This window comes from Petaurus breviceps, unplaced genomic scaffold (genome assembly GCF_028583685.1).
Source record: "Petaurus breviceps papuanus isolate PSGF00001 unplaced genomic scaffold, PetGlider_PUasm1.0 98, whole genome shotgun sequence".
In the NCBI taxonomy this organism is placed as follows: domain Eukaryota; kingdom Metazoa; phylum Chordata; class Mammalia; order Diprotodontia; family Petauridae; genus Petaurus; species Petaurus breviceps.
The window spans coordinates 28,748,104-28,761,022 of record NW_027187460.1 but is presented as its reverse complement, the minus strand read 5'-3'; the positions used below and the strand labels follow the sequence as shown (position 1 = coordinate 28,761,022).

At 35.6% G+C, this 12,919-nt stretch overlaps 1 protein-coding gene across 1 annotated transcript in view; it reads left to right on the top strand.

Moving 5' to 3' along the window:
• Positions 1–12,184, top strand: part of SQLE (squalene epoxidase) — a 44,916-nt gene extending 32,732 nt beyond the window's left edge. Inside the window, exons 7-11 of the mRNA XM_069080950.1 lie at positions 6,707–6,802; positions 8,145–8,287; positions 8,720–8,816; positions 10,720–10,807; positions 11,656–12,184. Of these exons, the coding sequence (XP_068937051.1) occupies positions 6,707–6,802; positions 8,145–8,287; positions 8,720–8,816; positions 10,720–10,807; positions 11,656–11,845 (614 nt within the window). The 3' untranslated portion in view covers positions 11,846–12,184. The remainder of the gene's footprint in view (positions 1–6,706; positions 6,803–8,144; positions 8,288–8,719; positions 8,817–10,719; positions 10,808–11,655) is intronic.
• Positions 12,185–12,919: the final 735 nt, after the last annotated feature.

The following is a 12,919-nucleotide window of genomic DNA, read 5'->3' as shown; positions in this document are numbered from 1 at the left end:
TTACAGATGAGGAAAACAAGAATCAGAAGGATAAAGTGACAGTACCCAAGGAGCAGGTCTGGGCTTTGCACCCAGGTTGTCTGATTCCGGAATCTGTGTTTTCCATTTATTATAAAAATAAAATCCTTAATAGATAATATTTATTCTCATTCTAATTATTTTGTTAAAAGTTTAGTTTTAGTGTCTCTTGTTGCCAGATAGTTTTTACTTACATTTTTTAAAACATATGAAATGCCATATTCATCTTTCCCCCTCTATTTTTACAAATATCAAAAGAGCACAGCCTATGATTATTTGTCTTTTTTTTTTAAAGAGATCTCAGTAATGTGACCTTCGCAGTTGTATCAGTATAGTGACTATTTAAAACTTGACACAACATTGTTAACTTAAGTAGTCATGAAAGGATGTCACCCATATGTAATTTCCCAAGGATTATGTCATTCTCTAAACATTTCTAAATATGCATGCATGTGTATAGGCCTTAAAAATTTAAATATTTTCAGTCACCAAAAATCCATTTTTTTCCCCCTCTCCCTTCTCCCCATTTGTAAATGCAATATTCACAGCGCCACGGTCACTATAAATATACCTGCATAGTGCGTGATCACAGAATATAACAGACTCTCCATATAGAAGGCAGAAAGCAAAACATTTATGCAGACACCAGAAAACCACATCCATCATAGAAACATAGAAGTTAATGTACCACAGCGTAGCAGAGAGCCACACCATCCTTTAGCCTTCCCACAAACCAACACAAGCCTAGCTGTCTCGTCTCCTTCCAACCATGTCTAGTTGCTCTGACTCCCAGCTTACTGTGGGCTCTGCTCTACCTTTCTGCAACCTCCTCCCACCACAGGTTGCATGTGATTACATTCAGCCTATTAGGGGGCAGAGTATATTTTCAAATTAGGGAAGGTCTTCAAATTCCCTTAGGCTTATTAAGGGGCAGGGAAGGTCTACAAATTTCCATTACCACTATACCATTATTTGGGGGAAACCCAAAACAAAACCAAAAACCTAAAATATGCATCCTTAAGCAAAATGAATTCCTACATTGGCCATTTCCCAAAAATATGTCACATTCTGTACCCAGATTGTATCACCTCTCTGTCAGGAGGTGGCTAGCATGTGTGGTTCATTGTATTGATCAGAGTTCTTAAATTTTTCATAGTTATTTGTCTTTACAATGTTGTTTTTGTATAAGTTGTTATCCTAGTCCTACTTATTTCACTGTATCACTTCATTAAAAGTCTTCCCAGGAATTTCTGTATCTTCCCATTTCATAATTTCCTATTGCATGATAGTATTTCTATTACTATTCCATGGTATATACCGTAATTGTTAAGCCATTCCCCAAGTGATAGACACCCCCTTACTTTGCAGATCTTTACTACCTCAAAGAGTTGCTGTAAATTTTTTTTTTACATATGAATTCAGCAGTCAGGAAGATTCATTCTTTCTGAGTTCAAATCTGGCCTCAGACACTTACCAGCCATGTGACCCTGGGCAAATCACTTAAGCCTGTTTGCCTTAGTTTCCTCATCCGGAGAATGAACTAAAGAAGGAAATGGCAAACCACTCCAGTATTTTTTCCAAGAAAACCCCAAATGGGGTCACGAGACAGTCAGACACTGAAATGACTAAACAACACCACCACATGAATGCTTTTCTTCTTTCTTTGTCGGCATTGGGGTGTAGGCCTTGTAGTGGTATTATTGGATCAAAGGGCATACACAATTTAATAATGTGATTTTGGAGGCATATATCCAAATTGCTTTCTAAAATGGCTAGATTATCTTACAGGTGTACCAGCAGAGCTCTCACATGTCCATTTCCCCACAGCCCTTCCAGCATTTGACGTTTTTCCTTTTTGTCAGCTTTATCAGTCTGGTGAGTGTGAGGTGGAACTTTAGAGTTGTTTTAATCTGCCTTTCCCTAATTATTAGTGATTTGGAGCATTATTTCAATATATACTTATTGATATCTTCTATTTATTCCTTAGAAAACTTCCTATTCATATCCTTTTATCACTTATCAATTGAAGAATGGCCTTTATTCCTATAAATTTGAATCAGTTCCTCATATATCTTATAAATGAGACCCTTATCAGAGAAATGTACTGCAAATATTTTTCTTAGTTATTTGCTTCCATTTTAAATTTTAGCTGCATTGTTTTTATTTGTGGAAAAAGTCCCTAATTTTATATAATCAGAATTGTCCAGTTTGTCTTTTGTGATCCTTTCTCCCCCTTGTTTTTAGCCATGAACTGTTCCTCATCCAGAGATCTGAAAGGTTAATTTATTCCTTGCTGCTCTCATTCATGTTGTCACCCTTTATTGCCCAAGTCACATATCTATTTGGAGCTTATATTGGTATCTGGCATAAAATACATGTTTATAATTGATGTCAGTTAGACTTCATTCCTGATTTCCCAGCAATTTTTTTGTATAATCCTTTAGTAGCTTGGGTATATTTGTACCCAAGAGTACAGATACAGTGTACCATGAATCACTAAACTACTAAGTTCATTTGCTTCTGTATGTTCTGTACCTAATCTGTTCCACTGATTGAGCTCTTTGTTTTTTAACATTTATCAAATTATTTTGATGATTACTGCTTTGTAGTAGTTTAGAGATCTGGTACTGCTAGATCATCTTCTTTCCTACTTTTGGTTTTTGTTATTTCCATTGAGATTCTTGAACTTTTGTTCCTCTAGATGAATTTTCTTGTTTTTTCTAGCTCTGTAAAGTAATACTTTGTGATTAGGTACGTCATCAAATAAATTAATTTAATTAATATTAAGATTTTCATTATATTGGCTCAGCCTAGGCCATTAGCAGTTAATATTTATCCAATTATTTGGGTCTATATTTCTTTTTTTCTTTTCCTTTTTTGGCATTTTGGAGGGGGAGGGCAGGGCAGTTGGGGTTAAGTGACTTGCCCAAGGTTACATGGCTGGTAAGTGCTAAGTGTCTGAGGCCGGATTTGAACGAAATTGCTCCTAACTCCAGGGTGGGTGCTCTACTCACGTCACCACCTAGCCACCCCAAGGGTCTATATTTCTTTAAAGAAGTTTTTGTAGTTGTATTCATATATAGTACTTGTGTGTTCTTTGGTATGTGGTTTTTCAAGCATTTTTATACATTATGTAGTTATTTTAAATGGCATTTCTCTATCTCTTCTGCTGGGTTTTGTTGATAATATACAGAAATACAGACAATATTTGTGAGTTTATTTTATATCCTTAAACTTTGCAGTTAATCTTTAGTTAACTCTAGGGTTCTTCAAGTCAGCCATCACTGTGGCACTATGCAAGGCACTGCATATTAAAAAACCAAAAGACTAAAAAATATAACAATCCCACTTCTTAAGGAGCTTTCACTCTGTCAGATTGTCCTCAGCCAATTAAACTCTATTTGAAACTAAACTTTTAAATTTATGTTGGAGATAGTTAAATATGTTTATCTAATTGCCCAATTTTACTATTCAATTTTTTTTGTCCATGAACCACAGAGCAGTCTACCATGAATGCATAAAGAAAAAAGTATAATTTCATAAGATTTATGTGGTATGGGAAAAGTTCTTCAGCTTATATGGATAGAACTATTCTCTCTTTGATCATTTGACTTTCCTAATTCTCAAGTTGAATTAATGCATATACCAAAAAAAGGGATTCTTTTAAAATTGATTCAGAATTTATAGAACTGGATATTGTCATTAAGGATCACCTATATTTCTCCTTCATTTTATATGTGAGGAAACTAAAGCCCAGAGAAGTTTGTAACTTTGTCAGTGATTTATAATTTATTTTTTTCTCTTTTCTTTTTTTGGTCTTTATTAATTTGTTTGTTTACTTTTAGTTTACAAGATTCAGTTCCACAATCCCATGAGTTTCGAATTTCTCCCCCTCCTTCTTCCCCCCCGCCCCTCGTCATGGCGGCATACAATCAAGTATAGGATCTGCAAATACTTTCTTTCACATTAGACATTAGTCAGGTTGTAAAGGAGTGTAACTGATGGAGTAAACAATGGGAAAGAGGAAACAAAACCAAAAAAGAAAAAGAAAAGAGCAGATAGTTTGCTTCAGTCTGCATTCAAACTCCGTTTTTTCTAGTTCTTCTCTGAATGTAGACATCTCCTTCATCATGAGCCTTTTGGGGTTGTCTTATAACCTTGCATTGCTGAGAAGAGTCCAGTCTATCAAAACTGGTCATTACACATAAGTTATATCTGTGATTTATCATTTGTTAAGGGAATACAAATACAAGTAGAAATAAAGACAGCACTTGCCCTCAAGAAGCTTACATTCTGATGGGGAAAGTCAACCTATAAGAAGAAGCTGAAAGGGGTGAGATAGGGCGGTGGTTGATGGTAAAGAAAGTCCAGAATACAGTCTGAAGAGTGTATTCACATGGCTGACCTGGGCATGTTCCTTAAATGTGAAATTCTAGGAGCAGCCATTCAGTCAAAGAGAGTAGCTACCAAGGGATGACTAGAGTGAGACTTCAGTATGAAGAACTGGGGCATAGTAGAGGAGGTACAGAGTACAGCCTGGAGATGAGTGAGACTTGGCTGACCTGGACACCCTCCTTAATGGAGATTCTGGGAGGAGCCACCTAATCAGAAAGCAGGGCCAAACTAGAATTTGGTTGTCATTTGCATTTCATTATTCTATATTATGCCTTTAATTCATTTTTTCTTTGAAGTTAATAGAATATTAATCCTTCTCAGTCTTCGCTGGATCTTCATCCAAGCTACCCCTTTTCCTAGACCCTAGTCATATGTTCTTAGCCAGTTTTTTCCCTTAATCCACCTCCAGCACTAAAATTTGTTTTGCTTATGACTAACCCTTTTCTAAGTCTAGCTTCCCTTTTATTCTACTTTGTCCTTTCTCCCAGTTACCTCCTGTTTCCTTTTTAAGTTGAATGTATTTCTACACCAAACCCATTGTGTTTGTTTATTCTATACTCCTTTGGTTCAAATGAAAGTGAGTTTCAAATGATACCAGCTCACTCTACCCCTTCTTCCATGTTTTAAGTCTTCTTACACATCTCTATTATATGAGATAAGTTCAATCCTCTTCCTCCCCTAGTGTATTCCTTCCCCCCCCCCCTTTTTTTTCTCTGAAGATCATCAAATATAACCCAGGACTTCCTGTTTTATTTAGTTTCTTCTGTGACCTTTGATGACAGGTTTTAGAGAAGGTTTTCATCTCTTCCTTTATTGAGATGTAAATATTTCATTCTTGTATAGTTCCAATTACTTAAGTGTATTTGCCCTTTTGTGTTTTTCTTGAATCCTGTTTGCTTTTCAGAGTTTCTACTGAGCTCTGATTATTTTGTCAGTAATGCTTGAAAATCCTCTGTTTAAGTATTTTCCCCCTGTAGGATTATGTTCAGTTTTATTAGGTATATATGTTTATTTTTTGCCTTGTGGAATATTGTATTCCAGGCTCTCCTCTTCTGTGTAGTGGTAGCTGCAAGGTCTTGTGTGATCTTGACTACAGCCCCTTGGTACTCGGTCTCTTTTTTTCTGATTGCTTACAGTAACTTTTCTTTCATCTAGAAACTCTAAAGTTTGGCTGTAATGTTCCTGGAAGTTTTTATTTTGGGATTTCAAGAAGTGTCAAGTGGATTCTTTCTATTTTCACTTCATTTTCTTATTCTAATAGGGTCAAAGAGTTCTCATTCTTGATTTCTTCAATACGGTATCCAGGCTTTTGGTTGTTATTATTTTTGTTGTTTTTGTTCAAGTTTTCAGATATTCTAATAATTCTTAGATTTTCTTTTTCTTGTCCTGTTTTTCCAAGTCAGTTGTTTATGATAGGAAATACATTTTTTTTTTTACATTTATTTACAACCCTTTGGTTTTGTTCCAGTGTTCCTTGCCTCATGTAATCACTTCCCCTCTCCACCATTCCTCCCTTAGTTCAGGATCTGCATAATATAACTACTGGCCATAGCCCCTGGTTTATGCTCCCTGCCTTTGGTATATTTACAGGCTGTTCACTGTTAGTGAACTCCCGTGATGGAGGCAGACAAACAGACCTGCAGGCTCACTTCTTGTCTATGCTCCTGCCAGCTCCAGGCATGAGCCCATTTAGCTTGGATGCCCTACTTAGGGCCTCTGGCTATCTTCCTTTGTTGACCTGGACTGAAAAAGGCACCCACCAGTTTCTCCTAGAAGCCCCTTTATCATTCAGTCTGTTGTCCTTCCTTGATCTTTGCTATTGTCCTTACTGCAAATACTACAGCATCTTGCTCTGTCTTTCCCCTCCCCCCATCTCTATTAAAGATCATTGTTATTATCATGGTGTGGCTATCACAGGATTTTGAGTAAGGGTCTGGGTTTGAAAACTGGTTACCACTTGGGAAAACCACATAAGTGTCTTGAGACTTAAGTTAGGGCTAGATGACAATTCAGAGGGACTGTATGTAGACTAAACCTCTAGAAACTGGTTTAATAATACCATTCATGCAAAATGTAGGAGTTCTCAGGTTCGGCATCATCATCAACACTTCAATTGGAATGGATTTTTGAAGCTTTAAGGTTTTGTTGTGGATAGATTTATTTCTTCCTTTGGGGTCTATACGAGGTACTTTGTGACAGTCATAAATGGTTTAGGGAATATTTGATAAGAAGTATGATCATTTGAAAATGAAGTGTTTTAAACTGATGTAAATGTGTCTGTGTTTTATTGCAGATCATATAAAAGAACCTTTCCTGGAGGGAATTCAGAATGATCGTTTGAGGTCTATGCCTGCAAGTTTCCTTCCTCCTTCACCAGTAAACAAAAGAGGTAGAATTTAATAAAAAAAAAAAATTGGAAAGTAGTCAGATGACTACATGGAATTAAATGCCTGTTTATCTACCAAATTATTTAGATGTATAAAATAATTAAGTACTATTGAACTGCAGTTTCTCATTACCTCCAAAATTAGTTTTAACATTCCTACAGTAAAGAGGTTGCAGGGGAAGCAGCAATGACTATTAAGAGATTGGGAGATAAAATTAAGCCTTATGGATTCCAGCAATGCCCCACCAACCTTGTCTTTCTCTACTTCCTTCTCTTTTTTTTTTTTTCATTGCTAATACTGCCCACTCTCATTATGGCTTTTCCTACTGCCTCCTCCTCTTCTTAGGGCAAAGTGAGAAGCAGGAAGTGGGTGGCATTTTAGGCAGCAGTTCAGAAGGAAAAAAGGAAAAAAATAGTAAGTAGTGGTTGTGGATGTACCCTAACCTATGTAAGAAGAATATCAAGCTGAGGATTCTTTATATAACAAGATGGAAGTTCAGGTTTAGGTTGCTTTGGTTTCTAGTCTATATCAAAAAACTTTTAGGGAAGGAGAAAGATTGAGCTTAGGTTCAGTCCAGGTTTATTCTGTTCATTTAGTTATCCAGATGTAACTTGATTTAAATTTTGTTATTATAAGTATTTAAACAAATTCTTAAGTTACCCCATTGTTTTCCAAACCACTTCCTCTCTAGCTCAGTATTTCTAATCTTAACTTTTAGAATTTCATCTTATCTCACAATATTGTTAGTGTACTATTATCAGAGTAAAGATTTGGGGAGAGACTTTATTTGCCTCTTTTAGGACATGATACTTAGCTTTAGTGTCCTATTTTTATGAGGCCTTTTTCAGAGTATTGACTTTGAATCGTTTGAAGATCCTTGGCTGGTAAAGTGCCATTATCATTAGTTCTAAAAATCTATAATTAGAAGTCATTATTATGAGGCACAGGTCCCCATATGCAAGGACAGTCATATCCTCATGTTCAGGAGTCTGATTGTGTAATTGGGTTCATAATAAACTTAAGTGAGACAAAATACTCTAGTATTCCTTGACTATTACTATTATTATTGTATTTTTTATTCATTAAAATACATTGCTGAATTTTGACAGAAGTCCTACTCTGATCTGTACACTTGATTATAAAAATGTTTAGCATAAAATAACCTGATTATACATTTTTGAAGGTTTGCCAGAAGAAAATTTCTCTTGTAATTCTTTTTTCTTAATTTTTTTCCTCTATAGTCTTTCCTTCTATTCTTCTTACTAACAGCAGTTAATAAAAATGAACAGAGTAGTGACAGTGAAATGATGCTACAGATGATCATTTCTTTGTTTCTTGGGTCAGGTGTTCTAATTTTGGGAGATGCCTATAACATACGACATCCTCTTACTGGTGGGGGAATGACTGTTGTTTTCAATGACATAAAAATATGGAGGAGCCTGCTAAAAAGCATTCCTGACCTTTGTGATGAGAGAGCACTTCTTCAGGTAGGCTATTTCACCTTAGTCTTCAGAGGAATTTGCCTGTCCTGGACATCTAAAGGAGTTCAGAACCATTGTGTGGTCTATGTTGTGTGTTCTCTGCTCCATGATAAAGGAGATTTGCATTGCCTTAAGGCCCTGCTCAGGTGTTGCTTTGGTCTGTTACCTTTAACTCTTCATAAGGCCTCTAATTTCTGTATCAGGACTTTGGGTTTTATAATTAGTTGTACAGAACTCTTTCATCTAATAAAACATGTAAATTCAAGCCTATGAGTGACTTATCCCAGCTCTAGAGGTCACTGGGGCTAAGTCCCTTGTGCCATTAGTCAGAGATGAGCAACATAACCTCAGTTTGGGGAAATTAGGAAAATCACTAGGAAAATTTGCTTTTCCTCTTCATTCTTACATTATAAAAGATCCACTTTTTTCTTTTTTTAGGCCCAAAATTCATTCTATCGGTCAAGAAGAAAGTCCCATTCATTTGTTGTGAATGTTCTTGCTCAGGCTCTTTATGAATTATTTTCTGGCACAGATGGTAAGTGAGGGATTGTAATCATGGAGTGTTAGAAATGAAAGAGCCATAGAGCTCTACTATATGCCTCATTTTATTAGATGTATAAGTAGAGACTTGTCCAAAGGTATGTAACTAAGAAATGGCAACTGAGTCTTAGCTCCCTGTGAAGTGTGTTTTTTTCCACAATGTACTTTAAAGGTACTTTAAAATCAGTCCTTTGATTAACATAGGAGATATAGAGAAAAACCCTATTATTCAACAGATTTTATATATTGTGAGCTAAATAAGGTATCCTCATATAAAATGGTGCTGTGTGATCATGATGAAAGAGCAGACTCAATAGAGGGTTTCCTCTATGTGTTACTGCTGCCCCTTTTCTGTAACTCTATGTAACTATATCCTCAGAGGAAAAGTAGAACGTCAGCTTCTTGAGGGCAGGGACTATTTTTGGTTTTGTAATTTCATCCTAAGTACTTAACATAGTGTCTTTTATATAGTAATCACTTGAAAAATGTTTGCTAATTTGAAAAAAGTGGAAATTTCTCCTTCAAAGTCTGAGTCTCTTGAGTTTAACATTTCACCCTTCTCTTGGGGTACGTTTTCCCCACTTTGTCCACTGCAGGACAGCAAATGTTTTTCATGTAAGCACATAAACACTTTACCCACAGTGAGGAGTCTTTGAATACAAACCATAGACAGATTAGACAAAGTACAAATATTCTGTATTATAAATTTGCCTAAATTTAGAACAGTAATCAGTTGCCTGCAGAAACTATAATTTTCGCCATCTTCCCAGATGGTTGGTTCCTTCTTTAGCCCTTATTCTTGAGGTCACAGCTTTCCTTGATAGGTTTACCCACTTAAAAGTTGGATATTTTCCTTCTCTGTCTCTGTGTCTCTCCTCTCTCTTATAATTTCTGTCCTCTTTTCTCCTTTCACCCCTCTCCTCCCACCTCCTTGGAAGAGTAAAGCTCTTTTCAGTTTAGACCCTAAGTTTGCTTCTCAGGTTCAAGTCAGAATTATTCTGAACCTTGATAGTAGTCCCAGAAAGTCCTAGATCTAGGTGTTCTTCTGTTCTTCCTTTCCTAGCTTTTCTACGAGGCAATAATTTAAGGCTTTCCAGTCTTCTGCTTATCTTACTTTCTTCTCTGTTCTAAAACCATTGTTTTCTGAAAGTGTCCCTTTCCTTATATCGCCATCCTTTTCCCCTCAGCTACTCCAGCAGGGCAACCAGCCTTACACCTGAGATCATGGTCTGTCTGCTTTCTAGGGAAGTCACATTTCCAGGTCTTGTCTTTCCTTAGCAACTATTCACATGTAGACTAGTGTATGTACAACTCAGTGTTTATTCAATTTCTCAGTTGCCCCCAGGGCATGTCACACCTGAAATCTAAGTTTTTTTCTTCTTGTAGCATTGTATGGATTATATAAGAAAATCAACTTCACAAATAATTCTTTGGAAAAATAAGTGGAATTCTTGCATAACGGTTACATTCAAATGATCTTGGAAGGGGCAGCCAGGTGGCTCAGTGACTAAGAGCACCGGGCCCCAGAGTCCTGGGGATGACCTGGGATTGAATCCAGGCTCTGATACTTATCATCACACCCAGAAATAACTGGCCGAGTAACCTTGAGCAAGTTACTTAACCCCGATTGCTTTTAAAAAAAAATGATCTTGGAATGGAAGAAGAGTTTATTTTGATGAACAAATAGTAAACAGCTTTTTTACTAATTTTTGTCTGCATAATGTAAACTATAAAATTTACAGGAAAAATGGGTTAGTAAAATTGATGCTAGGCTCAATTATAATTAGATAATATTTTAATAAGTAATTCTGGCTCATCTTTAACTTGTTCATATTGTTATTGTGTGAATCAATGCATGAATATTTTTGATTAAAGATAATTTTAAAATTATATTATAGAGACCCTGCGTAAGTTGAGAAGAGCATGCTTCTGTTACTTCAAACTTGGTGGACAATGTATTGCTGGTCCAGTTGGGCTGCTCTCTGTGTAAGTTGTGTAAATTTAAACTTATAAAAAAAATTAATCAAACATTTTATAGCTAGTTTGACTAGACAGTAATGATTACTATAGATTATTCATGATGTCCAGTTTTCCTGGCTGATACATATCTTTTGGCTATATTTTTTGCTCACTTATTTCTTTATTAGAAGATGGGCAAAAACATTGGGAGAAAATCTGAGAGCAACTATTGTGGTAGAAGTTTTAAATAAAACCTGTGACTAAGATGAAAGTTTTTAGTTATTTGTGGTTTAATCCATACTATCCATATTGTTACCATTGTAATTAGATATTTTTTTCTTTTTTTTTGTAATTAGATATTTTTAAAGTTAATTTTAACAATTGGGTGGAATCATGAAAAACATTAGGAATGTTGAAAGTACAGGTATTTCTAAAAATATATCCCTAAAAGATTGGCTGGAAAATGAAACTATTAGCCCTTTTTCAATGATTTAAAAGTTTGTCTAAGTTTATATATGTTACAGTTTATATAAAATTGTTCTAGAAAAAGTTTTCTTTGAGGTTCAGTGCTGGTCTAGGCCCAAGTCTCCAGGAGGCTTTGTTCTCCATCCAACTGTCAGAGGCTACAGAAGCTGGGAACCAAAGAATTATTTAAACTGTAAAAGAACTACAGTGTTTTTTAAAATCAGGTTTCCCAGCACAAACCAGCTGTTCCTATCATTAAAATAGGAAAAAATACACAGTGCTAAAAATCCTTTCAATTGGGAGAATAGCTGTTTAAAAGATACAGTCATAAATGGTACTGTACCTATTGAATTTTTAAATAACTTTAAATGACTAGGTCTTTCTAATATGTAATTTTTTTTTTGTTATAGATTGTCGCCTAATCCCATGACTCTACTTGGACATTTTTTTGCAGTTGCTTTGTATGCTGTTTACTTTTGTTTTAAGACAGAACCCTGGATTACAAAGCCACGAGCCTTTTTCAGCAGTGGTGCTCTCTTTTACCGAGCTTGCTATGTCATATTTCCTCTCATTTATTCAGAAATTAAATACTTACATTAAACTGAAGAGAAGCCCATTGGAGCATGAATACATGGAATTCACCAAGCCTTAAGAGACTTTGGGAGGACATTGCTGCTGAATGCTGTACTGTTGTTAAAACACAGACACTTGGGCAAGAAGGGGAGTAATCTGTTTTTGACCTTCTGCATATGTAAACAGTTGTAAATAAATGTTTTGCTTTACGATTAAAATGAAGACTGTTAGATATCTAAGAGAAATGGTTGTTAAATCACAAATAAGTTTTAAGTCCTGATAGTGAGAACAAGTTTTCTTTTGGGATCCATTATGTTTAATATGTGAAAATGTTGACTATGCAAATAAACTAAATGATGATTGAAATCATAAGACTTTGCTTTTTTTATTGGCATTTGCATCTAAGCCTCAAGAAAATGGAAAAATGACGATGTTTTCCATAGATTCTAAACAGTATAAAATTGGAGATCCCTGAAAAGTCTTGTAGAAAAATATTGAAGAAAAGATAAGCAAGTAATTTTAGGATTAAACTGCAAGCCAGTTCATTTAGTTTGGCATTATCGCAGCACTTACTGATGTCAGTCTTTTTTTTTTTAATACTTTATTAACTTCTGATTTACATCATTCATTTCCACCAGATTTTGAGTGACAAATTTTCTCCCCGTTTTTCCCCTACCCACTGCCCCAAAATAGCAGTCCCACAGGATATCCCCTCCTCCAATCTGCTCTTTCCCATATTTTCTCCCATAGCCCTTTCGACTTTTCCAGTGGATCTCTATGCCTCAGTACCTGTATATCTTATTTCTCAATTACATGTAAGATGGTATTAATAATAGTATATATATATATATATATATATATATACATTCACATATATTTGTATATTTGATTTTAAAACTGAATTCCAGATTCATTCCCTTCCTTCCTTGTCACCCACCCTTACTGGGAAGATACACAGTTCAGTATAGGTTGTACATGTGTGGCTGATGCAAAACAATAACATATTGTAAAAGACTGACTATATTTCCCTCCCTCCTATCCCACCTCCCATTTGTTCTATTCTCTACTATGATTCCATCTATTTTCAAAAGTGAGTGCTTC